Raw genomic sequence first — 27,387 nt, forward strand, 5'->3', positions numbered from 1 at the left:
CTACATTCTTTTGTCATTCGAGAGACAGCCCTCTCCCTGGTTTGCTTCCTATCTCTCAAACCACTTATTTACATTTTCCTTTAATGGCATATCTTCTGATCCTCTGCCACTCTTAGTAGGAGTACCACAAGGCTCTGTCTTAGGTCCCTAGTTTTTTACTATCTATACATCGTCCCTTGGAAAACTTATATCCTCCTTGGGTTCCAGTATCACGTATATGCTGATGATACCTAAATCTTTCTTTCCTCTCCAGATATTTCTCCCTCATTACTCAACCAGATTACCAACTGTCTCTCTGCAATTTCCTTTTGGATGTCCTTGCACTACCTTCAATTCAATCTGTCTAAAACTGAGATGATTATTATCCCCCCCCCCTCCTAGATATCCCACACCTGACATTTCCCTTACAGTTGAACACTCTATTTTCAACACCTCAACCCAGGTCTGCTGTCTTGGGGTCACACCTGACTCTGAACTCACATTCACTTCACATATACAAGCTCTTACCAAATCTTGCAGTGCGCGCCTACATAACACTTCAAGAACTACCCTTTTCTTACTCACAAAACTACAAACATATCAATGTTGTCTCTGGTTTTGTCACACATGGAGTACTGTCACCTATTTTTAAAAGGCCCCCTTCAATCTATCATGAATACTTCAGCTAGACTCATCCAACTAAGTTGCTTAGCTACATCAGCTGCCCTGCTCTGCCAGTCTCTTAACTGGCTCCCTATACACTCTAGAATTAACCCTTACCGTTAAAAGCACTCATTAGCTTTACTCCCAACTATGTTTCCTCTCTCACTTCAAAATACTCCCCGACCCATCCTCTTCAATCAACCTCTGACCTACGTCTCTCCACTCCTATTATCTCTACTTCACTCTTTAGCCTCCAATACTTCTCATGCACGACTCCTTTCCTCTTGAACTCTCTACCCAACTCTATCAGACTGTCTCCAACCTTTTATAGCTTCAAAATCACTTTAAAAACCAACCTGTTCAGAGAGGCTTACTAACCGTTTTTCATCCTACCCAAAATAAATCTTGAACAGCCTTGACTCACTGCTGCAACTACAATCCATGTGACAAGCTACCCCAAATCTTAGTTTTCTGCACCCTCAACATGTAGACTGTAAGCTCTTTGGAGCAAGGCCCTACTCCTCATGTACTTGATTTGCTTAGTCTGTTATGTATTTGCATCTTATCACAAATATGTGTCATTGTATACCCCTATCTCTGTACCCAGCACTACGGAATTATATGGTGCTACACAAATAAATGATAATAATAATAATCACCCCTTTCTTTGAGAAAATCAACCTAGCTGGGTTTTCAGAGAGGCAAATTAATGGTCTTCATATTATCTTGGTGCTATATGAGAATCATTATGTTGCTAAAAGACTTCTTGATGAATAAACCACACAGAAAATAAAAATACTAATAGATATCATAAAACATTAACCATTTTTTGTTGAATATACTAAATATTAAGTTATTTATGGTAGGTTCAACATAGCTTTACAACTTCTAGGAAGCTTTATGTAGGCAAGTTTTGTAATTCTGAAATTTGCTTAGAGATATGTAAGATAAATAAGTATCTGCATTGATTATTTTTTTCCAGGGACCTTAGTTATGGAGGGATATCCTGTTCTTCATTTTACTACCCTGCTTATCAAAGTATGTATATAATGGCAGCTGGGCAATGTATTGGCATTGATAAGTTGGTTTTTCATGCTGTGTAAAATGTAAATAGGAATAATAGTGTCAAGTGATATTATCTGTAATGTGCTTGTTGCCTTGCCTTATAATATTGATTTTTTTTTTATTGTGGAATACATTTTTTGTTTATAGTTTTGTATCTTTAAAATGTAAGAGTCAGGGTGTGTGATTTATTAATTTATTACTTAGAGACATGATAACCAAATATTGAACTACTTGAAAGGATATCTGTTAAAAAAATAGCAGACTTGAAAATATAACCTGGACATCATTATGTATAAAAAGGAAGACATTTTACCTCAAAATCTCCTCAGTAACCACACCCCATTCACCCAATCAGGGTAGTAGCCCTGGTAATTACAAAGGAGCATGCATCTGACAAGTGCAAAACAGCCAAATTATTTCAATCCTCAATTTAAGCAAGATTACCATGAAATTTCATGAGATTACTGTGAAATCCCACAACAGTATAGCAGAGTTTGAAGTTATCACTGAGGAAGCTGATTGGCAGGTTTTTTATCACCATTCAGATGACAGTAAAAAGAGTAGCTCTGAATAACAAATCACTTAATCTGGTGAGTTGTAGAAATTTTAAAGTAAAATATCCTCCTTTTTTTAAACAGGGGCGTCCAGGTGATATTTTCTTGTCAGCTTTTTACAGTTATGCAGCATCACTTTCAAGTGGTAAATGGGTATTATGTCACTATTTTTTTTTTTAATAACCAGGTTAAGCAAATATACAAATGTTCAAACCATTGTTCATATTGAGTTTTATAATGTATCTAATTTTTCACAAAATGAAATAATTAACAGTGTTAAATTAAACAAGATATATGGCATACTATATAGCAAAGGACTGAACATTTTACCCTATATATTTATAATATCTGTTATCTCTGCAAATGAACACGGTACATAAGTCACATCATGGTTTCCAATGACAATAATACGTCTTCCATTAAGCCAGTATATGAACCTACGTCCTACAGTCCAAATGGCTAAGCCTCAATCTCACCTAGTCAACTGTTACAGAGAAATAATAAGATAAATATATGAGTCCTGTTTATATATCATAACATCATTTATATGTTTGCATTTGTATTTAATATGATATTCTTCTCATTTCAGAATCTCAGAACTTGTAAAATAGCCAAATAGCAACCACAGGCACCTTAGTTGACTTCCACCTTTGATATATTACTTCATAGATCCATAAATATTTTGTCATTTATATTTTCTTGTATAGTAACAAACATTATGTGTATACTGCATGTTCTCAATGCCTAACAGCATAAAAAATAAAGGCTTTATTTTCTAGTTGATTTATAATCGCAAAAATAGTTTTAAAGTTAAAAAAAACAACTTACCATTTAATAGCAATATTACATATTCTTGAGGAAATATATAAGTTTATTGCTATAACTACATTAAAAAATGAAGCAAACATCACATGTAAGACATAAGATTATCATCCCTGTGTATTTTGTGGATGCAAAAGTAAAAAAGTGACTTGTCATTCTTTTTTTCAGCTTTAAACACACATACATACTGTGAAAATGAGTATGACCTTTTTTTTTACAGTATAATTACATTTACCATTTTTGTCATTTGATATAAAACAAATTTATTTAAATGGCACAAGAGTCTTGCAGATAAATACATTTTATACATTGTTCATTTCAATATGTTTAAAATAGAATTAATAGAAATCTTAAAATTTTGAAAAGCCGAAAATGTGTGTGTTTAGTGACAAAATGTCACCAACATATGCAAGAAAAAAGCCTATAACAACGTAAATGTTTTATATGTTCCATAGCAACTCTTAATTATATCTTAAATTCACAAGTTTTATTGGCACAAGCAGGATTAATGAGTTCACATTGGTGAATATGGCAGTTATATTGTTATATGACTTATTTTCATTCTCACAGTTTTTTATTAGATTGATGTTCTGTCATTAGAGTACCAACATAAATTCTATTTAATGAACGCCATATAATTGGTAGGCATTTTATGTTTACAGTAAAACTTAACCCCTGTATGTCGCTTGTCTTTGTATGGGGCTTGTTTTTTCAATATTGCGGTTTCGCTGCCAGTGGCGAGACCGTGTGGTGCTATTTCAAAATGCCTGCTAGAGGGAGACTATAATAGCGTTGTCTTGCCACATGTAACATACCTCCCAAAATTTGTTTCCTTTGTTTTTAGGATTAGGAGGCTCAGGGTGGTGTTTCGGCTGAGTTTGGGTTCTCAGTGGCTGGAGTTTGGTACTCATATGGGTGTGGCATTAAAGGGACAGTCTACACTTTAGTCATCTTAAAGTCTTACCTTAGATTAAGCTGCAAATAGCATCCTGCGCCCCTTTCTATATCATGCAGCAGGAAAAGTAAAAAGTTACTTTAAAATTAATATTGTTTCTGGCCATTTTGAAATGGCTGCCAAGCTCCGCATTCTGATGACATCACAATCTGGGCTGCAGCTAGGCATAGCATTGGCAGTCTGTTGAACCAAACTAGTGAGCCTTTTGTGATTGGACGCCATGTGCAGCCTAGATCGTGATGGCAGCCATTTCAAAGTGGCCAGAATCAATATTAATTTATAAATAACTTTTTTTTTACTATTCCTGCTGCATGATATAGGAAAGGTGCAGAGGCTATTCGTGGCTTAATCGAAGGTAAGATTTAAAATGGCTATGGTATTCACTGTCCGTTTAATATAAGTATCTCTAGGTGATATATTTGTGTGTTAAAGGGACATAATACTTAAATGCTTAATAACTTTTAAGTGATGCAATATAACTTTCAAAAACTGACAGGAAAATATCACATTAATATCTCTATATTAAAAAGGAAGATATATTAAAAAAAAAATTAAAATAATTTTTATTGAAAAGTTTTGTTTTTACATAAGTAGTCAAATAATCATGAAACATAAATATGAACATAAAAGGAAGATAGTTTACCTAAAAAAAAATTCAACTCACAGTAATAAGCGCTCTGTGAACAGTTATCTTTCAGCTACTGTCAGCTGAATTTCAAATAAAAAAAAACAGCAGCCAATCTACTTCATCAATGCTGATGTCAAACTTTGCTTTACTGTGACCTTATGAGATTTCAGTGAAATCTTATGAGATTTCATAGTAAACGTCCTTAAACTGTGGAAGGAAATAACACGACTGTGCCTGCACATGCCAGAAGCACGCTCATTTGCAAGTCCTGATTGGCTGCTTTAAATCTCTTTACAATGGGATGTGGCTATTGAGGACATTTTAAGGTTAAATATCTTCCTTTTTTACATAGAGATATTCAGGTGATATTTTCTAGTCATCTTTTTACAGCTATACTGCATCACTTTCAAGTGTTTCAATGTTTGGGTATCATATCCCTTTAACTGTAAGAAAAATAGGAGGAGGGTGGTGGTACAAAGGGCTATGCAACACAACATGGCAAAATGCAGGAAAATGTGTCTGTTGTAAAGCAGCAGTTTTTCTTTTTATTGTCTTCATGTATAATATAGTGCAACTTTTACATAATTTAACATACTACACTGGTTTGTTTCCCATGTTCCAAAAATAACTTTTATTAAAGAATGAGACCAGTCATACGCAGCATAAAGAATCTCTATTTTTTTTCTAAACCTGCCATACAAAAACCCTTATCAAATTTGGGAAACTGCACATTTACTATAATATTAAGTATATTTGATTCATATAAAATTATTTAAGTAGGTATCTCATTCATTTTAATTACAACTAGGTGCTCTGTGAACAGTTGTACTTCAGATGCAAGTTGAAAAAAAAAAAAATAGCCAATTAACATCAACAGTGCTGAGGTTATGCTTCCTTAGCTGTGATCTCATGAGATGTCACTGAAATATTGTGAGATTTCATAGTAAACTTCCTTAAACTGAATAGGAAAATAAAATGACTGTGCCTGCACATGCCAGATGCACACTCCCTTGCAAGTCCTGGGACTGGCATTCTGACTCTTTATAGTGGGTGTGAATACTTATTAAATCTTTAGGCAAAATATATTCCTTTTTTATATAGAGATGTTCAAGTGATATTATCTAGATTTTTGTAGCTATGCTGCATCACTCAAGTGGTTCAACATTTTGGTATCATGTCCCTTGAATGTGAATAAATAAAAAACACAAATTCCCAGGGAAAAGTAAAATATATGCAGACAATATATGATAAGAAATTACAATGGATAATTGATTCAGTATTACTTAACCAACAATTTAAAGGGACATTGTATTTTAAAAATGTTCTCTTCCCTTAAATGTGTTCCTAAATGATCCATCCATTTAACCTGCTGGGGTATATTGTTTACAAATGGATCATTTACCTTTATTGTTCCATTTGAAATAGCAGCTTTTGCTTGTTGAAACTGCAGCATATACTGAAAACTTAAATATTGCAGTATTTGTTATAGAAAAGCTATGTAAACAACACAGAACAGCAGAAATCAACTATCCAATAGGATTGGGAGAGAGTGAACCTAGCCTGTTTGCAGTGGCGTCTCTAGAAATTAAATTTATGGGGCATTCCAGGAGACTTGTTGTTGTGGGTGGGAACTCAGGAGAACCGTACACAGCCTGGTTGGAGCTGGGGCAGGAAAGAAAGGGACAACCACCATTGGGGGGGCAGCCATTATGCTGCAGGGTTGTGCCCCCCTGGCTCCCCCTGTAAGCATCACTGCTTGCTAAAAATGGTGTTCATGCAGCAGCTTTGAATACAACAAACTCATCAGATGCTTGCCCAATTGCATTGTCCCTTTAAATACATAAGGGGCAGTTTGGTATCCATGTAACAATTCAAAATATTTTTTTTTTTTATTAACATTTTTAAAAAGTCCAAACATTTAATTAAAATCATAAACATTCTGATTTAAATGGGCATTGAGCTGTGCATGTACGTGTAGAAACTTTTTCTGCAAGCTCACATTTTATGACACTTTATATAACCAAACTTTTTATATGCTTACTTTGATCGCCCTGTTGGTGAAAATTAATTTTGTATTTTATGTTTGGAAGATTTAAATAAAACTTATAAAGATAAAAACTAAGATTTAAAAAATATATATTGAATAGCTAAGATGCATCGTTTAAATGAGACCAAAATGTGTTTTCAAGAGATCAAGGCTGTTGAAATAGAAAAGGAATTATGTGAAAAGCTACTTTCAAAACAGTGTTTTCTGATTAATTTGAATACCTTTTATATTACAGATTCTATCACAGTGTGAAGCCAACAAAAAAATAAACAATAACACGGTTTTCTAATAAGTTTCAAACAGTTTGAAATGGACTTTAAATTTGAAAACCCTGCATAAAGCTTTGCTAATCACTTGGTTCAGCTATTCTAATGGATTGAAAAATGAATGGAATTCATTACAGTTTCATATCTGCATCCAAATCACCCACAAAAAAGGTACATTTTATTTTATTGCATTCTTAAAAAGTAGTGTAAAATAAATTTAAGGATGCATGCAATAAAACATGATGCTTAACATAATCCCTAGAAAAATTAACAAATAACTTATGTTTAAATAAAATGTAAAAAAAAATAATTCAAAAGGACACAATCACCAGGATTCATTATGCTCTGTTTAAGAAATAAAAGAGAGGTTTGTCAAGTTTAGCTTCCATTTTGTTTAATCTTAATAATGGGAGTTGTAGAATGGTGAACAAACTCATATCCCAATAATACAGATTCAATTTATTTTAAACTAGCGGTGCATGATGTCATTTACACGTTCTTTAGTGACATTATTTTTAGACTGTCATTAAAGGGACATTAAACACGAAATAAATCCTAGACAAAACAATGTATTCAATTTCAAGGCAAAAATCCTGAGAATATAATATGCAGATATATTTTCTTAAATCATATTAGTTGTTTAAATATTGAAAAGTGTAAAGTTTATAAGCAATGGGTACCGCCATTTTTTAACTTAAGATTTCTTCTCTGCTGAAGTCAATTAGGAACAGCTATAAATAAGTTGTTAAAGAGTGCAGCCTGTGCCTGTGTAGAATATAGCAGTGTTAAAGTTTGGAGTCGGCTTTTCCACTTCTAACAGAAAATAGAAAACTCATAATTTTCAGAATAAAATTATAGGAAAAGGGGACAAAATAAATAATGAAAATATACTGCAAAAGTTTATACTACATGTAATTAAGTATTTTATATTACAACCATAAAGTCAGTTTAAGCATTAGGAAACATATCACTGTATTTACATTCAAGGCACTTAATTTCTATTATACACTGTTGTGTCCTAGTCTACACAAAAAGACTTTTGTGCTTTATTAATTTGCACCATCAGATAAAACATATTGATCAAAGCTATAATTACTTTGTGACAAAACTCATGGGTAAGAATGATACTGTTCTATTGGAATATAAAGATGTTTGCGCAAATAAATCAGAAGACAGGACCAAAGATGTGTTTAGTTGCACACATTATATCCTGTTTATTTAGTGCATAAATAATCCTGGTGAGGGTGCTCGGTTGAATCCTAAATTATCAAACTTTTCTTGTAATAAATACATACCCTTAAAGAAAATCAGTTGTAGATTGCATTGCTTAAGTGACGAGCTGACGGTTGATTTAATGAGTATTATGCAAATAAATGTACCAGAAAACCCAGTTACAAGCCAGTTCTTGGTACCATTGGGGTCTTTCCACCACTTTACAAGCATGCCAAGTGATGGTTTGACAACGTTCTATTTACTTACTCATGCAATCCATTCCTCTGCATACTCATGTGCTTTATTGTAAAGTGGCTGTATTAGAAAATGCAATAGAATGATTTCTATTGTTTTCATACTCTATGGATGTGAAACTAACTGGTATGTCTTGGCTGCAGCCCCATGCAAACAGGCACAAAGCAATACGTTAGAAAAAGAAATAAAGAAACTGGCTAGCAAATGCTACACTCACCCTTTTGTACAGCTTATGGTCCAACAGTGGGCTTTAGACAGCAAAACAATATCAAACAGCTATTAGCAAAACAGGTGCAAGTACTGAAATCACATATATATATTGTGAAACAATAAAGAGAATAGTATTTTTTGATGCTTACTTACAGTAAAGTCAGATTCAGCATGCGATTACATTTTCCATTTTATTTGTATGATCAAACTTAGTTTTCTTGGTATCTTTTGTTGAGTAGTAAACCTAGGTAGGCTTAGTGTGTTCATGTCAGTAACACTCAACGGCTGCGGTATAGAAATATTGAGTGATAAAGACATTACTGCACTGTTATCCCCTTTCACACTAAGGGGTTAAATAGCGTGGTTCTCTCAAGACCACGCTATTGCCAAATGTCTCCTGGAGTGAGACTGAAAACCCCTTAAAAGGGCATGACACCAAAAAAACTTCTTTTAGATTTAGATAGAGCATACAGTTTTAAACCACTTTCCTATTTACTTCTATGATCTAATTTGCTTCATTCTCTTGGTATCCTTTGTTAAAAACCATACCTAGGTGCAGCAATGCACTACTGGAAGATAGCTGCTGATTGGTAGCTGCACATGCTATTGGCTAACCAGGTGTATTAAGCGAGCTCACAGTAGTGCATTGCTGCTCTTTCAACAAATGATACCAAGACAATGAAGCAAATCTGATAATATAAGCAAATTGGAAAGTTGTTTTAAACAGCATGCTCTATCTGAATAATAAAAGAAGGTAATTTGTGTTCATGTGCCTTTAAGGACATGCAACATACAGGGTACGTCTATGTTGTTAAGGGGTTAAAACAAGTAGACAATGAATAGAAATGATGTAGTAATTAAACAGTGAAATCGGAATAATCCACTTTAATATGACAAATATATGTTTATACAAGGTAATCCTTTTCTCCCCCCGCCCCAGAGCGTTTGATTATCAGTTGTATAACGTATATTAGTACTAGACTTAGCTAAATGCATAACAATTACGTTTGTATGCAAAAGCCATTGAATATAAATGATTAGTTTAGTTATAATGCAGGTGCGTTCAATGCAAAATAAATAATGTTACAATCTCTACAGAGGAATAATAGTCACAACTACAATATATTTAGTACACAGAAAAAGTTTAACAGAAAGATAAAACAACATTCAAATTATAAGATTTATTTTTGTTTTCAGAATTGGTGACTTGGAACAACTTCAGCATCTACATACAATTTATATTGAGTTATCTTGTATAATCAGCATCCTATAAAACCCACATAAAAAGCAACAATGAATACTAAATACCAGTTTAACCAAAATGTCATATTTAAATTATTATAGTGGAGAGAAAAAACAAAACATAAAAAATATAGCAGGAAAAGAAAGGAAAACAGCATTTTAATTTTGCCCTCAAACAATGTTCATATTCTTTAAAAAGATATGAAACCCAAATTTTTTCTTTCATGATTCAGATACAGCATGTGATTGTAAACAGCTTTCTCATTTACTTCTAATATTGATTTGTCTTTGTTCTCTTGGTATCTTTTGTTGAAAAGGAGCCGGCCCATTTCTGGAGCACTAAATGGCAGCAGTTTTGCAAGAATGTTATACATTTACAAGAGCACTAGATGGCAGCAGTTTTGCAAGAATGTTATACATTTACAAGAGCACTAGATGGCAGCAGTTTTGTAAGAATGTTATACATTTACAAGAGCACTAGATGGCAGCAGTTTTGCAAGAATGTTATACATTTGCAAGAGCACTAGATGGCAGCAGTTTTGCAAGAATGTTATACATTTGCAAGAGCACTAGATGGCAGCACTATTTCCTGTCATGTAGCGCTCCAGATGCCTACCTAGGTATCACTTCAACACAGAATATCATGGGAACAAAGCAAATTTGATAATAGAAGTAAATTGGAAACTTTTTTAAATTGTATGCGCTGTCTGAATCACAAAATAAATAGTTTAAGTTTCATATCCCTTTAAGTATCCATCTTTGTATGTTCTACCTTGAAAGTAGTACAAAGCACATATTGCTACATTGTACCTAGAGAATGTTGTTACAGATAACTTTTTGGTAGACCAAAGAGTACCACAAATCTGTGAATACTTTTCTCAAACAGGACTTTTTATATGACATGTAAGTAATAATACCCAGAAATGAAACAAAGTTCATAATATTTGAACTTTAACAACAGATAACTTAAAGGGACACTGAACCCAATTTTTTTCTTTTGTGATTCAGATAGAACATGCAATTTTAAACAACTTTCTAATTTACTCCTATTATCAATTTTTCTTTGTTCTCTTGCTATCTTTATTTTAAAAAGTAGGCATCTAAGCTATTTTTTTGGTTCAGACAATGGACAGCACTTGTTTATTAGTAGGTGAATTTATCCACCAATCAGCAAGAACAACACAGTGTGTTCACCAAAAATGGGCCGGCATCTAAACTTACATTCTTGCATTTCAAATAAAGATACCAAGAAAATGAAAAGAATTTGATAATAGGATTAAATTAGAAAGTTGCTTAAAATTGCATGCTCTATCTGAATCACGATAGAAAAAAAATTGGGTTCAGTGTCCCTTTAATCAATGCACACTAATATTTTGTCTTCATTTAGGAATTATTTTTTAAATTACCACACTCTTTTACTAAGGCTTATTAGTAATTTATCTTAATATATATAGAATAATCAATTTCCACTTTTAAAACACAATTTAAATGGTCAGTAAAATCAAAATTAAACTGACATGATTCAGATAAGGCATGCAAATTAAAAAAAACAACAACTTTCCAATTACCTCTGTTATCTGTTCTCTTGGAATCTTTTGTTGTAAATCATACCTAGGTAGATTCTAGAGAAGTAATTCACCACTGGGAGCTAGCTACTGATTGGTGGCTGCATAATATATGCCTCTAGTCATTGGCTCACCCAATGTGCTTATCTAGCTCCCAGCAGTATATTGCTGCTACTTCAACAAAGAATACCAAGACAATGAAGCAAATTGGATGATAATAGAAATAAATTAGAAAGTTGCTTAAAATTGCATTGTTCTATCTGGATAATGAAAGAAAAACATGGATTTCATCTCCCTTTAATTGTATATAAAAATACAAAATTGATCATATATGCAAAACAGGCATTGATAATGATAATTATCTGTAAATACAGAAGACCAAACAATTACTTTCTATTACTGGCCTCCCCATTTATACCACAAAACTATAAAGATAATATATCTACTAAGCAAAGTGTGGCATAAAATATGATCACCTTGGAATTTTCGTGTTGCAAATGCATTATAAAATGGTATGATATGTTGAGTATTCAACCATCATATTGTTTTATATCAGCCCACTTTGTTGATATTAAGACCCATATGTTATCATTTAAGTAAAAATTATACTTTGAGACCTTTTATTCTTGTATTGCTATTTTTATGAAAAATGTTTTCATTCTCAGCTTAATTTAATTTCTTAACACACCGGAAAGTTTCTATCATATTGTCTTTTTCTCTGTTATAAGCAAAGCCTATGAAATGAGAATTTATATCATAGTCCAAAAAATATCTTCCTTACACATATTTGCCAGAGCAAGTCTATGATCTACCATAGCTAAGTATTCCTACTCTTTTTTTCTTTGTGATAACAAATACATTGTATTACGTTTCTTCTTTATGCCTCTAAGAGGTAGAAAACCATATTCTTTATTAAGACCAACAACAATTTTTAGGTAATGGACATCAAAAATATTTCTACTGTGCATTTGAAAGCAGCAATAAAATAATGAAAGTAGACATTGTATTTAAATAATTTATTCACACATTGTAACATTAAAAAAAATAAAAAAAATTCTAGGAAGCATTTTTTTCATTATTTCCCTTTAAAGGGACATGAAACCCATTTTTTTTTCTTTCATGATTCAGATAGAGAATACAATTTTAATAAACATTCCAATTTACTTCTATTATGCAATTTGCTTCATTCTTTAGGTATCCTTTGTTGAAAACATAGCAATGCACATGGGTGAGCCAATAACACGAGGCATCTACATGCAGCCACCAATCAGCAGCTCCTCAGCCTATTTAGATATGCTTTTAAACAAAGGATATCAAGAGAATTAAACTAATTAGATAATATAAGTAAATTGGAAAGTTGTTAAAAATGTCACGCTCTTTCTGAATCTTAAAAGAAAACATTTTGGGTTTAATGTCCCTTCAACATGATTAATAAATGTGACGTGGCAGTAAATACATAATGCTCGATCACTGAAATTTAAAGCACTCTATATTGTCTCTGACATATGCCACACAGACATGGCTATATTCACTATGAAGCTGTGTCTGTGTGTTATTTAGTAGATTAATTTTATGTGGAATCCACTTTAAGGTGTCCATTAAAGTATTCTAAATTCAATCATGCACATGTGAGGCAGGATATTAAACTGCTACAAACCACTGTGCTATTGGTTTTCCTCCGGTATCTCCAGATCTCTTCAAAGCCTTTTTCCTATTCAACCCCTTACTGGTCAAGCTCCACTTATTTATACTGGGCGCAGCCATCTTAGAGCTTAGGTATTCTTGCACTCCCAATCACAGATCATTGATGGTTACCATTTTTTTAATGTATTTTGAACTTCAGGTTAGTGTATATATATATATATATATATACACACACACACACACATATATATACATATATATATATATATATATTACATTTAAAGTGTGCATAAAAATATAAATAAAATTAAACCTCCCACTCTGTATTCTGTATAATGCCGGATTGGCCCCCCGGGATCCCAGGCCATAGGGCCACATCCGTCAGGGAGGTCAAGGAACAAGCCTTGTGCACATTCTGTAGCATATTTCTTTAGGGCCCCTCCTGACAACCGTGAGGGGGCCTGTGGTGGCAGAAAAGTGGCTGACGACTGCTCCTAATGAGGGTGTGGGGGCCTGTTCCAGAGAAAAAAATGGCCTTAGGCAAGGTAGGGGGGTTGGGGATAAAGAAAGGACTGGGATCGGTCTTCAGATATTTCCAAGACCGGTCTGGTTTCCCAGTCTAGCCCTGATTCTGTGTGCTAATCCAAAGCACACACTACAGATGTGAAGACCCAGAAACATCACTGATTCTTAAATGTTTGCTGCTTGTCACAGGGTGCAAGAATACATGACCTCCAAGATGGCAGAACTAGCAACTGTAAAGGGCTAAAATAATACAGCTGCAGACACAGAAGGAAAAATAATAACATGCTGAGAAGTAACCACTAAAGTTGTGTCCAACAGGTTAATATTCTTTAAAGGGACACTAAACCCAATTTTATTACAAGACCAGAGACTCATATTTTGCATTCTCTCTCTTTACTACTTAAATGCAGTTTTTTAAAGTATACATAACAATACAATAAACTGTCAAAATTTTGAAAATGAGACAGTAAAACAAATAACATATCAGTGACCAATGAAATTAGAGAACTGATTAGACTAAAACCACATAGCCAATCAGGTTACTAATAAATCCTATAAACTGTCCAATATACAATAAGACATCCTCTTTCTTTTACTGCTGCAGTAAAGATAAGTATTGTTTTCTCAAATGTTAATAAAAAATAACTTTTATACATTATAATATTCTTGTTATTTTAGTTAACCTTTTATTAAATTCATTTGTAGTCCGTTTTAGCTTAGGACTCTTTCGTTGGTTTAACAAAACTTTTCTCCCATATTGTTTTTATTTTTTCTTATTTAATTTTAGTTTGTGCCCCTTGCTTATTTCGCTTGTATTTTACTTTTATACTACCTCCGGTTTGTTTGTACTCTGTTGCGCTATACCGCACTGTCCCGACCTCCATCTTGTGACTGTCGGTCTCAGTGCGCATGCGCCGGTCTCCTTCTCTTCATTACGCAGTTAGTTTCACTTTCCCGCCCTGCAAAACTGCCGTCTTCATTTGCAATTTTGTTGCTCCTCATACATTACGTGTCAGCAGCTTTAACTTCCTCATTTTAGTTGCTGACACTTTGTCTCCATCTTTTGGCCATTTTTATTATTGGAAAAAGTTTTATTAGATAATTTAGTCACCTTTTATCTCAATTTCTTGGGGTCAATTTTGTGATTTAATACATTAAATAATACATTAATTAATACATTACCAAGTTATTTATTGTTAAATTATTATTTAGATTTATTCTATAGTTATAATATTATATTATATACAACAATTATATTATATTTTAAGGTATTATATATTTATTATCACTATGTCTCAATCATCTGATTTGAATCTCTCACTGAATGCTGAGGGCGTTCAAAAGATGATTGACAATTCAATGAATTCAATGTTAGAAAAAATAACCATTTTAATTGATAAATCCTCAAAAAAGGATTTAAAAAGGAAAAGAATTATATCCAGTGATATAAAAACCAGTAAGAAATTAATTAAAAAATCACGCCAACTTGTTGCTGATTCTGCCGTTCCTCGCAGGAAAGGAAGAAAAACACCTGCTATTTCCTCTACTCCCAAGAGGTCACTAATGGGAGAGGCTTTGGCCAATGATGATAATTGTGAAATTTGTTCAGATACTGAAATTAATTCAGATTCATCTCTGAATTCAATTCAATCTGAGGATGATTTATCTCATTCCTCATCTGAAAATTCTTTGGCTTCTCCAAAGATTAAAAAATTCAAAAAATCTCTTAAAAAATCTAAACATTTGGAGTCCAAAAAAGTGGAATTTTTTGATTGCCTAGGAAATCCTAGGTTTAATGCGGATGATTTACATCACCCTAGATCTGCAGAATGGTGCCCCTCATCTGATATTGCAGAATTTATCGATTACCAACTTCGCCAACCTTTAAAAAGAGATTCTAGAAATAAAATGAGGGCTGAATGTCCTAGACCAATTCTTCCCAATAATACAAACATTACCCCTGAAGTAGATCCAAAGATTTTAAAATTTATAGGGTCCCCAGGTTTCAAATTAAAGAAAGGTATGGACAGGGCCTGGAAAATTTGTCAAGATAAAATGCTTGACACAATTGGTCCTTTAGCAAAACTTTTTGATTTATCGGAACAAGCCGTATACGACAATACTCTTTTAGACCCAGTCATCGTTAGAGAGTGGCTTCAGAGAATGCTCTCATTTTTAGGGAATGCCAATTCTGCGATATACACTGAACGCAGACGTAATATCCTTAGAAGAATTGACCCCAAGGTTTGCGATTTTGCAATTAACGAAATCCATTCTGATACAAATGGCCTTTTGTTTGGAGACACTTTTATAAAAGAGTTAAATAGTTACGTAAATACGTTCTCCAATCTTAATAAAGTGAGAACATCAATGAAAAAGATCTTTCACCAAGATCGTTTTTCTGAGCAGGCTGGGAAAGGTAGAGGCCGCTTTCCCGGCCGTGCTTCATTCCCAAACAGGTCTCAATTTGCCTTTCAACAATTTCACAATCAGAGACACATTCAGAATCCAGTCTCCTCAGGCTTCTTTCCATCTAGAGGAAGATTCTGGAACCCAAGAATTCAACGCTCGAGACAAAGATCCCGCACACCTCAAGGTAAATCTTCTTTTTCATCCTCCTCAGGTTTCTTCCCAAAACATAATAGGAGGCAGATTATCTCTTTTCACACACAATTGGAACATGATAACTTCAGATCAATGGGTTCTTCAAACTGTTTCTGGTCTTTTTATAGATTTTATTTCTCCTCCATTTCAAAATTCTATTCCCCTTCCAATAAAGTTTTCTGTTGCAGACAGAAATTTGGTTCAAACCGAAATTTCAAACCTTTTATTAAAACAAGCAATAGAACAAGTTTTAAGTCCTCAAAATTGCTTTCTCAGCAATCTTTTTCTCGTAAAAAAGAAAAATGGGCTTTTTCGTCCAGTTATAAACCTAAGATCTCTAAACGCCTTCGTTGTTTATCAACATTTCAAAATGGAAGGTATTCATCTTCTCAGAGATTGCCTTCTAGACAACGATTTTCTAGTCAGATTAGATCTGACAGATGCTTATCTGACAGTTCCTGTAGCTCAAGAACACAGGAAATTTCTAACTTTTGTTTGGGAAGAAAAGTATTGGAGTTTCACTTGCATGCCTTTCGGTCTATCTTCAGCCCCTTGGATTTTTACCAAAATAATGAAACCTATAATTACTTGGCTTCGTCTTCGAGGGGTTCGACTCATCATCTATTTAGACGATATCTTGATTATGAATCAGAACTCTGCCACGTTAAAGTCTCAACTCCAACTTACTACTTTCATTTTAGAAAATTTAGGTTTCCTGATCAACAAAGAGAAATCTGTTCTTCTTCCAACCAAATCTCTAACCTTTTTAGGTTTCAAAATAGACACTTCGAAAGCTACTTTAAGTCTTCCCAGAGAAAAAATTGTGAATATCAAGAAAGAGATTTCAAGAACTCTTTCTTTACCATTGGTTCCCATCAGGACTATAGCCAGAATAGTTGGGTTACTTTCATCCTCTATTCAGGCTATTTTCCCTGCTCCTCTTCATTACAGGGAACTTCAACGTTTAAAAATTTTTCACCTCCAAAAAGGTCTTTCATATTCCCATCAAATTCCTCTTTCTTCAGAAGCCAAAGAGGAACTTTCATGGTGGCTTTCCCATATAGAAGCTTGGAACGGGAGAGCCATTTTCGGAAAATCTCCAGATCTTATCATAGAATCCGATGCCAGTCGCTCGGGTTGGGGCGCTCGTTGTGGTCCCTCAATCACAGGAGGAAAATGGTCTTCAGAAGAAAAGCGTTTTCACATCAATTGCTTAGAACTTTTGGCAGGCTCTTTTGCAGTAAAGAGTTTTGTCAAAAGTTCTTCTCCTGTGTCCATTTTACTCAGAATGGACAATATTTCTGCAGTTCGCTATTTGAATCGCCTCGGTGGTACAAAATCGAGAGATTTATCAACTATTACGAAAGAATTCATTCATCTTTGCTTGGACAGAAATATTTCTGTAAAAGCGGAATACATTCCAGGTTTATCCAATGTAGCGGCGGATTGGGGATCTCGATACCTGACAGATTCCAGCGATTGGAAACTTCACCATCAAGTTTTTCATTCGCTTCAATCTCTCAGAGGTCCCTTTTCGATGGATCTCTTCGCTTCGAGACTGAATCATCAGATTTGCCCTTATTTCAGTTGGCGCCCAGATCCGGAAGCTTTGGCAATCGATGCATTTCTCCACCCCTGGCCTCTCCAGACAGCTTATGCTTTTCCCCCATTCTCCATGATTCAGAGAACCATATCAGTAGTCCGTCGGGATCTTCTCTCAATTCTCCTAATCACTCCCCTTTGGCCATCTCAACCCTGGTACCCATCTCTTCTAGAATTATCTGTCAACCATCCTGTTCTTCTTCCGGTTTTTCCGCTTCTCTTGTCAGATCCAGAAGGTCATTCTCACGAACTTATTCTTCAAGGATCTCTTCGTCTCATAGCTTGGTCAATTTCGGGCAATCTTCATTTCCCCAAGGCTTATCACAACAAGCTCAGGAACTCCTCGCAGATTCATTGGCCCCAGGGACCAAAAAATGCTATTTTTCCGCATGGACCAGATGGTCTGGCTGGTGCATGGAAAGAAGTTTGGATCCCCTTTCAGCAGATATAATCTACATCATTAATTTCCTTACATCACTTTTTGATTCAGGTTTAGCTTACAGAACCATCAACGTTTCTAGATCTGCTATTTCGGCTAAACATTCTTTTATAAATAATTTTCCTGTAGGACAACATCCTTTAATTTGTAAATTAATGAAAGCAATCAAACTCAAAAGACCTCCGACTCCTAAATATTCTTCTTTTTGGGATGTTGATCTTATTTTTTCTCTTTTTAAATCTTGGCCTTCTAATGAATTTTTATCATTGAAACAACTTACCACTAAATTGGCTACCCTTTTATGTTTAATTTCTTTTCGTAGAGTTTCTGATGTTAGAGCTTTAGATTTTAATTCTAAACGTTTTACCCCTGAAGGTGTTACTTTCTTCATATCTAAAAGAACTAAATCTTTTTCAACCTCAATATTCTATCCTTACTTACCTTCTGAACCTCTTCTCTGTGTGGTTGTATGTCTCAAAGAGTATGAACGCAGAACTTCTTCTTTTCGTATTTCTACTTCCAATCAACTTTTGTTATCTTTTATTCCTCCTCATTATCCCGTATCCTCTACTTCTATAGCCAGGTGGGTTAAATGGGTTATGAGTGAAGCAGGTATTGATGTTTCTTTTTCCGCTCACTCTGTTAGAGGATCAGCCGCTTCTAAAGCATTTTTGAAAGCTGCCTCCCTTCAACAAATCTTGGATGCAGCTGACTGGTCTTCTGATTCTATTTTTAAACAATTTTATTTTAAACCCATTGAACACGCCTCGCTTAATTTATTTTGTTAGTTGCTTTAAACTAGCAAAATATGAGTCTCTGGTCTTGTAATAAAATTCGGATTATCCTAAGTTATGAAGGTATAATCTAGATTTTATTAAAGACACAGAGACGAGTATTTTCCCTCCTCTGATTATATTATTATATGGTTTTGTTCCCACCCTTATTTGTTTTATCCTATTACTAACATATCTTGTATATTTATTTCAGTTACCAATCAACTATAAAGATATTATCCTAAGTGGTTTTGTTCCATCTCATCTCTGTGAAGAGACGAAACTTCAAGAAAGTTTTCCTCAGCCTATACAGTCTTCAAGAGGATTTTCATTCTTTCCTGATAAGATGGAGTTTTCTTCACGAATGATTCTTCAATTCAAAGTTCTTCTCTTCATGGTTGTCTGCTGTCTTCTCGTCTGGAACTACTTCCTTATCATGGACCTTTTGTTTCCTTCTACAGTTTCAAAGAAAGAGGATGTCTTATTGTATATTGGACAGTTTATAGGATTTATTAGTAACCTGATTGGCTATGTGGTTTTAGTCTAATCAGTTCTCTAATTTCATTGGTCACTGATATGTTATTTGTTTTACTGTCTCATTTTCAAAATTTTGACAGTTTATTGTATTGTTATGTATACTTTAAAAAACTGCATTTAAGTAGTAAAGAGAGAGAATGCAAAATACTCGTCTCTGTGTCTTTAATAAAATCTAGATTATACCTTCATAACTTAGGATAATCCGAATTTTCTTTCTTTCATGATTCAGATAGAGCATGAAATTCGAAGCAACTTTCTACTTTACTCCTATTATCAATTTTTTCTTGGTTCTCTTGCTATCTTTATTTGAAAAAGCAGGAATGTAAGCTTACGAGCTGGCCCATTTTTGGTTTAGAACCTTGGCAGCGCTTGCTGATTGGTGGCTACATTTAGCCACCAATCAGCAAGTGCTACCCAGGTGCTGAAACAAAAATGGGCCGGCTCCTATGCTTATATTCCTGCTTTTTTAAAAAAAATGTCAAGAGAACCAAGAAAAAATGATAATAGGAGTAAAATTGCTGCTCTATCTGAATCATGAAAGAAAAAATGTGGGTTTAGTGTCCCTTTAAACCATAATTTCATGTTCAAAATTGATTACTTAATTTTCTGATAAAATATGATCGGTTTCTTAAAATACTATTCAAGTAATACACCTTATTAAAAGCTTCCCATTTCTTTGTAATATAACAAACATATTTAAAATGTTTTAGCCATCTATAAGAAAAAGGAAATATTTTGTATAGTAAGTTTGTAACATTCCTTGGTACCTGTGAGGTAGTGAGATAGATGGAGGGTGAATTCAAGATTAAAGAGGCATTATACTAAAATTGATCTTTGCTCTATAAAAAAAGAAGGCATCCAAAAATATATAATTTTTTTAATGGCACTTCCAGTGCTGATACAACCTACTTTTTCTTGCCACCAGTCATGAAGATATGAGAACTATCCCTACCTGTCAGTGAGCAATTGATACTTGGGATGCATTTTCTGTTAAATGTAAACATTTACCTACCATTTTAATTTCATACAATATATATTGTAACATTTTAATTGCTTCTCTGTCACATATATGATGATTTATGAGTGCAATGTCCCTTTAATTCAATGTCTGAACTTTAAGTGGAAATTTATTTTAACACTAGGCTAAATTCTTGGTCAACAACACTACGGAATACTACAATGAGCTATAAAATGATAACCCAATGATGGTCGGAGATACCTGGTTGCGAAAATAAAAAAAAAACATAGAAACATAACTGCGATTTAGTACCTTTCACTATGTAAACATTTAAGAAACAACCTTTATTATATTGTAGAAACTAGTTTGTCCATTAAGGGCCAGATTATAAGTGGAGCGCTATTTAACGCTCCCACTCGCGCAAACTCGGCTAGAAGTAAGCTTTTAGTGCGCGTTGTGGAACCCTCGTATTAAAAGTTTAAAGTAAAAAGTTTTCGTTTTGCGCGCTAACCCAATGCACACAAAAAGCAGAAGTTAGAATATCATATGCACACAGATATATACATATACACACAGATATATACATATACACACATATACATACATATGCACACAGATATATACATATACACACATATACATACATACACATATACATACATATGTACACAGATATATACATATACACACATATACATACATATGCACACAGATATATACATATACACACATATACATACATATGTACACAGATATATACATATACACACATATACATACATATGCACACAGATATATACATATACACACATATACATATGTACAGATATATACATATATACACACATATACATACATATGTACACAGATATATACATATATATATACACACATACATATGTACACAGATATATACATATATACACACATATACATACATATGTACACAGATATATACATATATATATATACACACATACATATGTACACAGATATATACATATACATATGTACACAGATATATAAATATATATATACACACATATACATACATATGTACACAGATATATACATATATCTATACATACATAAACATTTTTAGACATGTATATGTATGTATCTCTATGTTAAAGCCCTTTGCTCGATTTTTTTTATAATTCTGAGACCTCATATCTATGAGCCATTATAACTTTTTTGTGGAATTGTTTTTAAAATAATTTTTATTAGATGGTGTTCTTAAGATTTTGACTGTACTTTGCAATGTATTTTTGATGTGCTTTGTGACACTTTTTTGGTTCTCAAAATAGTTAATCAGAGCTCTGAGGACATGTTATCCTGACGTGCGTTAACTTCAATTGCGCCCAAGCGATCACGTTTACTTTCAACTTTTAATATGAGCACTAAACCCAATGCACGAAGCCGCGATATATCCCTTTTCGCTCGGGCATAACTGTTAGTGCGCCACTCGTAATCTGGTCCTATATAGGGCATTAAAGACAGATAAAACTTACAATACGAAAATATGTTGTTGTTTTTTGTTTTCTTTTAACTATTCAGGAACCTTTAGTCTTAACCGACTATTTAAAGGGACACTGAACCCAATTTTTTTCTTTCATGATTCAGATAGAGCATGACATTTTAAACTACTTTCTAATTTACTCCTATTATCAATTTTTCTTCGTTCTCTTGCTATCTTTATTTTAAAAGCGGAAATGTAATTCTTAGCAGCCAGCACATTTTAGGTTCAGCACCATGGATAGTGCTTGCTTATTGGAGGCTTACATTTACCCACCTATAAGCAAGCATAACCCAGGTTCTCAACCAAAAATGGGCCGGCTCCTATGCATCACATTCCTGCTTTTTAAATAAAGATACCAAGAGAACAAAGAAAAAATAATAATAGGAGTAAATTAGAAAGTTGCTTAAAATTGCATGCTCTATCTGAATCATGAAAGAAAAAATGTGGGTTTAGTGTCCTTTTAAGAATTAGTTAATCAAACATTTTTCTTCTTTTTTTACACATACTGCCTATTCTGTAACTATTGTTTTTATCCTTTTCATGTAACTTTATTTTAGTGTTTCTCACACTACCACTTACTGTTGAGGTGCCATAAGAGTCCTAGTGGCTTCTTAGTTTTTATAACTCTCTTTGGTACCATAATGGATTATGCACGTGACTTATGGATCTCCCTACTTGTTTAGGTCTCATCTGATATTTCTTTATGAATGCCCTTCTTCTATTTTAAAATGAATATCTTCAAAATTGAGTTTTCATGTATCCCTTCCAGTCAATACCCGTATATACCCTTATATTAAAATATCTACCACTGCTGATACCCCCTTAAACAATCCAACCCTATAATACTTCCTGCCTTTCTCTATACTTAACTTTGCATTTTCTTTTACTCTTCATACTAAATTATTAATTATAAAGAACATTTTTTAGAATTTCACATTTTTTTTGCAGGGAAAAAAAAACAAAACAAAAAATGTAAATTCATTAATGTGCAGACTTAAAATCCTTTATTATGATTTGTTTCAAATGTTTTGTCTTTAAAGTGGTTACCATTACTAAAGAATATATAAATGAATAAATGATCATTAGAAAATATTTTTTTTTTCAAATGTAATGGAGTATGGCCATTTATATAAAAATAAACGAGAATTAAATCTGTATCCATCTTAAACTGAATCAAAGTTCTCTAAAGCGATGATAGAAAAAGAACTTCGATATACAAATCACATTATTTATTCCAAAGCCAAATTGATTTGAGAATCAAACCACTTTCTCTTCATGCCAAAATAAATTGGCTTCTATATTATAATTAATAACAAGAAGGTGCTGGATTCATTTACCACAATTTTAAAGCATATGGTTGCCTCATTACTACATATAATTATGTGCTTAATGGAAACTTGCAATTAAAGGGACACTCTACACCTTATCATCTTAAAGTCTTACTTTAGATTAAGCTACAAATATCCTTCTGCACCCTTTCTATGTCATGCAGCAGGAACAGTAAAAAAGTCATTTTAAAATGAACATTGTTTCTGGTCACTTTGGGCTGCCAAGCTCTGCCCACTGATGACATCACGATCTGGACTGCATTAAAGGCTTCACTAGTAACAAAAGACTCACTAATTGGATTCAACAGCCTGTCAATGCTATTCAGCAGTGTACATAGATGCAGCCCAGATCATGATGTCATCAGTGGGTGGAGCTTGGCAGCCATTTCAAAGTGACCAAAAACAATATTCATTTTAAAATAACTTTTTTACTGTTACTGCTGCATGATCTAGAAAGTGGTGCAGGGGGCTATTTGCAGCTTAATCTAAGGTAAGACTTTAAGATGACTAAGGTATAGACTGTCCCTTTAAGACTTGCATATGGTTGCCTCATTACTGCTTATAATTATGTGCATAATGGGAACTTGCAATTGATATTACAAACAGTTGAAATAAATCTAACTGCGAATGGCATATAATGGCGTATTTGGCAGCAAAATCAGGGCCAGACTAATTCAAATCTTTAATTGATCAGAATGGTGTCAGTAGGGAAGTCAAATAATGACAGAATTGATAGTTTATTATCAGGAAATTTGAATGGAGCCTATGAATATAAATTTAAGAAACAATTGTGATAAATAATTTTTACTGTCTGTTTCTCACAATCACCGTGAAATAATTCTGATTTTGTACTGTTTATATAACGTTTTCATTTTATACATGTAACTTTGTTTAAGGCAAGTTTTTTTGTATTTATGATGTGAAATATACCTGTGACGGCAGCGACGTAAAAACCTCATTATCTTACGAGCAGCTTGGTCTTGCTTCTTCGTTAACAGACTGCTTCTGAAACAAAATGAAGAAAAAAAAGAAAAGAAAACGGTATAACCTTAAGTGTATATACATTTTAACAAGGAAATATATCTAACATAAACAAGTACCTAGGAAACAATTGAAAAATAACATCTAGCTCAGTTGTCATGAAGTTATATATGGAGAATTTAGACTTCAAATTTCACATTCTTATAAATAATGACATTAATAATAATAAAACAGGTATACAATTATATAAATTAAAATAGGGACATCATGAGTGTGCAAGAGGTATATCAGCTCATATATTTACCCCCTGAAACAAAAATAATTGATGATCATTCTTTCAAGAATTTATGATCTGGCAATGTTGCAAATAGACGGTTAATACAAATGGGTGTGTCATTGGAAACAGGAGTTTCCAATGACGCAGAGGTGGCGGACGAGTTAAGGAGCAGCGAGCGGTCTTAGGACCGCTGCTTCTTAAAGCGCCAGTAAACATAGAAAATAATGTTATATAATTCTGCACATAGTGCAGGATTATATAACATTATATTAGTGCTAGCTTTATGTAATCTAATATTCCCTGTGAACTTTTATTAAAAAATACTGTTTTCCAGACCCGCTCTCTGTGCTCTACTGAGCGGGTCTGTTTTTTACACTGAGCGCATCTGGCCAGCTGTATAGTCACAGCCCGGCCGATCGCGCCATTACACTCTGTCAGACAGAGCAGGAGCGAGCTGCACTGAGTGTAATGGCGCGATCGGCCGGGCTGTGACTAGACAGCTGGCCAGATTCGCTCAGTGTAAAAAACAGACCCGCTCAGTAGAGCACAGAGAGCGGGTCTGGAAAACAGTCTTTTTTAATAAAAGTTCACAGGGAATATTAGATTACATAAAGCTAGCACTAATATAATGTTATATAATTCTGCACTATGTGCAGAATTATATAACATTATTTTCTATGTTTACTGGCCCTTTAAGAAGCAGCGGTCCTAAGACCGCTCGCTGCTCCTTAACTCGTCCGCCACCTCTGAGGTGACGGACAGCAGATTGACACCCCCTGCTAGCGGCCAATTGGCCGCAAATTTGCAGGGGGTGGTATTGCACCAGCAGTTCACAAGAACTGCTGGTGCAATGATACATTTATTACACATTTATCGATGTGCGGCGGACATGATCCGGAACTGAAGCGCAGTGGGTCGGAAGCAGCATCCGCTGCTTCTTAAATAGACCCCTAAGAATAAACTCACTTCTAGTTATGTTCAAGTCAGTAATATACACACAAAAAATGATTATTTTATCTTCTTTTTAATATTTGTTAAAAGAGCTGCGCTATTTACAGAAATCATAAAAAATCTTTGGAGTTTTTTTTTAGCATTATCCATAACTCAGAACAGTGAGATAAACAATTTTGCGCTAAAATGTGACTTTCTAAAACAGTTTGAGAGACCTTGAGGCACTGACAAAACATCTTAGGTAACCTTTTCAACCCCAGAAGTCTGCAGTCTAGCTAAGCATTATGGGAAATGTAGTTCCAAAACATCACGGGTGCCAATGTTAGCCATTGTTGTCTTAGATAATCTAACTAGAGCGGAGAACTTTAGATCATCGAGCAGGTAATATGCACATACCTCAGTTTCTGCTGAACAAAAGAAGCGGCGGTCCGACGCTTTTGCCTTATTTTTCCACATTCTTTATAACTTCTGTAGTATTGTTGGATAAGCACTGCAGCACGCCGGCTCTGCTGGAATTTCTTTTGTTCATAATAACTTCGAAATTTGCTCTGGATGAGGATTGCAGCTTGTGTCATCTTTTTATAAAGTGCATACTGTGTGAAAGAAAACACAACCCAAAATAAATCAAAGGCATTTTATGTACAACTGATAATTCTCTATGTCTGTTTGTGTATTTCTTATTCATGTGACCTTTATTTTCATGACATTTTACATATGAATATTGTTCAATTGCATAAAAAAAAGTATTGATATTATCATCTATCTAAAAAGTTCCACTAGATTCCATAGTGATAAATATTTCCTTGCAACAGTGGATAATTCTTTCTTGAGTAACTCAGAAATTACCTCATACATAAACATCACACACATACAAACAGACACAAACAGGTGGAAAATAGGAAAATATTACTATAGTTTGCTAATTAGGGGGGAAGGTTACTAGTGCAGAGGAAAAAGTAACCCCCCATGTCAAAGATAGGGGGGGAAAAAACAATTGTAATTTTTTCTTTTCTACACAACAAGCAGATATGATCCCTGGATTCAACTATATTTGAATTGAATTGAAGTTCAAGTTCAAAAGAATCTCTGCACTTCCCCTTCAAATCATTCTAATGTATTCATCTATATTTCTCTCCTTATAGATAAAAGTAACAGTATAGCATATTTTTAAATATATATATATATATATATATACACATTATATATATATATATATATATATATATATATATGTGTGTGTGTGTGATTAACATGGAAGTGATACAATACTACTTACAATACATTACTTCCATTGCTAAAAAAAGAATTAAAATGATGTATTATAAAACCCCTAAGGGCTCGATTTATGAAGCCTGAAGTGGAAGTTAAGATGTCCTTAACTCGTCCGCCACCTCTGAGGTGGCGGACAGCAATTAGCCCGATCGAATACGATCGGGTTGATTGACACCCCCTGCTAGCGGCCAATTGCCTGCGAATCTGCAGGGGCCGGTATTGCACCAGCAGTTCACAAGAACTGTTGGTGCAATGATGAATACGCTATCGGCATTTAATCTATGTGTGGCGGACATGATATGCTACTTCGTATCATGTCCGTCCACACAATAAAAAATTGACCCCTTAATCTGTTCTTTTTTCCCCTAAACTTACCTTGTGCTAAGTGTCTCCTAAATCAGCCACCTTACTTAGAAAGAGTGTGTTTGTTTTTATTATTCCTTTAATACAACACTATTCTAGGCAGCCAATCAGAGGATAAACAGACCTAGTACAGGGCTTCAGTGCTCAGCTG

At 34.0% G+C, this 27,387-nt stretch overlaps 1 protein-coding gene across 2 annotated transcripts in view; it reads right to left on the minus strand.

Annotated features, from left to right (window-relative positions):
- Positions 1-27,387, minus strand: part of CAMTA1 (calmodulin binding transcription activator 1) — a 181,446-nt gene that overhangs the window by 70,095 nt on the left and 83,964 nt on the right. For both annotated transcript variants that reach the window (XM_053690379.1, XM_053690380.1), the window contains exons 10-12: positions 25,998-26,194; positions 24,323-24,397; positions 8,664-8,694 (exon numbers count right to left, since the gene is read on the minus strand). In XM_053690379.1, the coding sequence (XP_053546354.1) occupies positions 8,664-8,694; positions 24,323-24,397; positions 25,998-26,194 (303 nt within the window). The remainder of the gene's footprint in view (positions 1-8,663; positions 8,695-24,322; positions 24,398-25,997; positions 26,195-27,387) is intronic.

The sequence above is a fragment of the Bombina bombina genome, chromosome 8 (genome assembly GCF_027579735.1).
Source record: "Bombina bombina isolate aBomBom1 chromosome 8, aBomBom1.pri, whole genome shotgun sequence".
Taxonomy (NCBI): domain Eukaryota; kingdom Metazoa; phylum Chordata; class Amphibia; order Anura; family Bombinatoridae; genus Bombina; species Bombina bombina.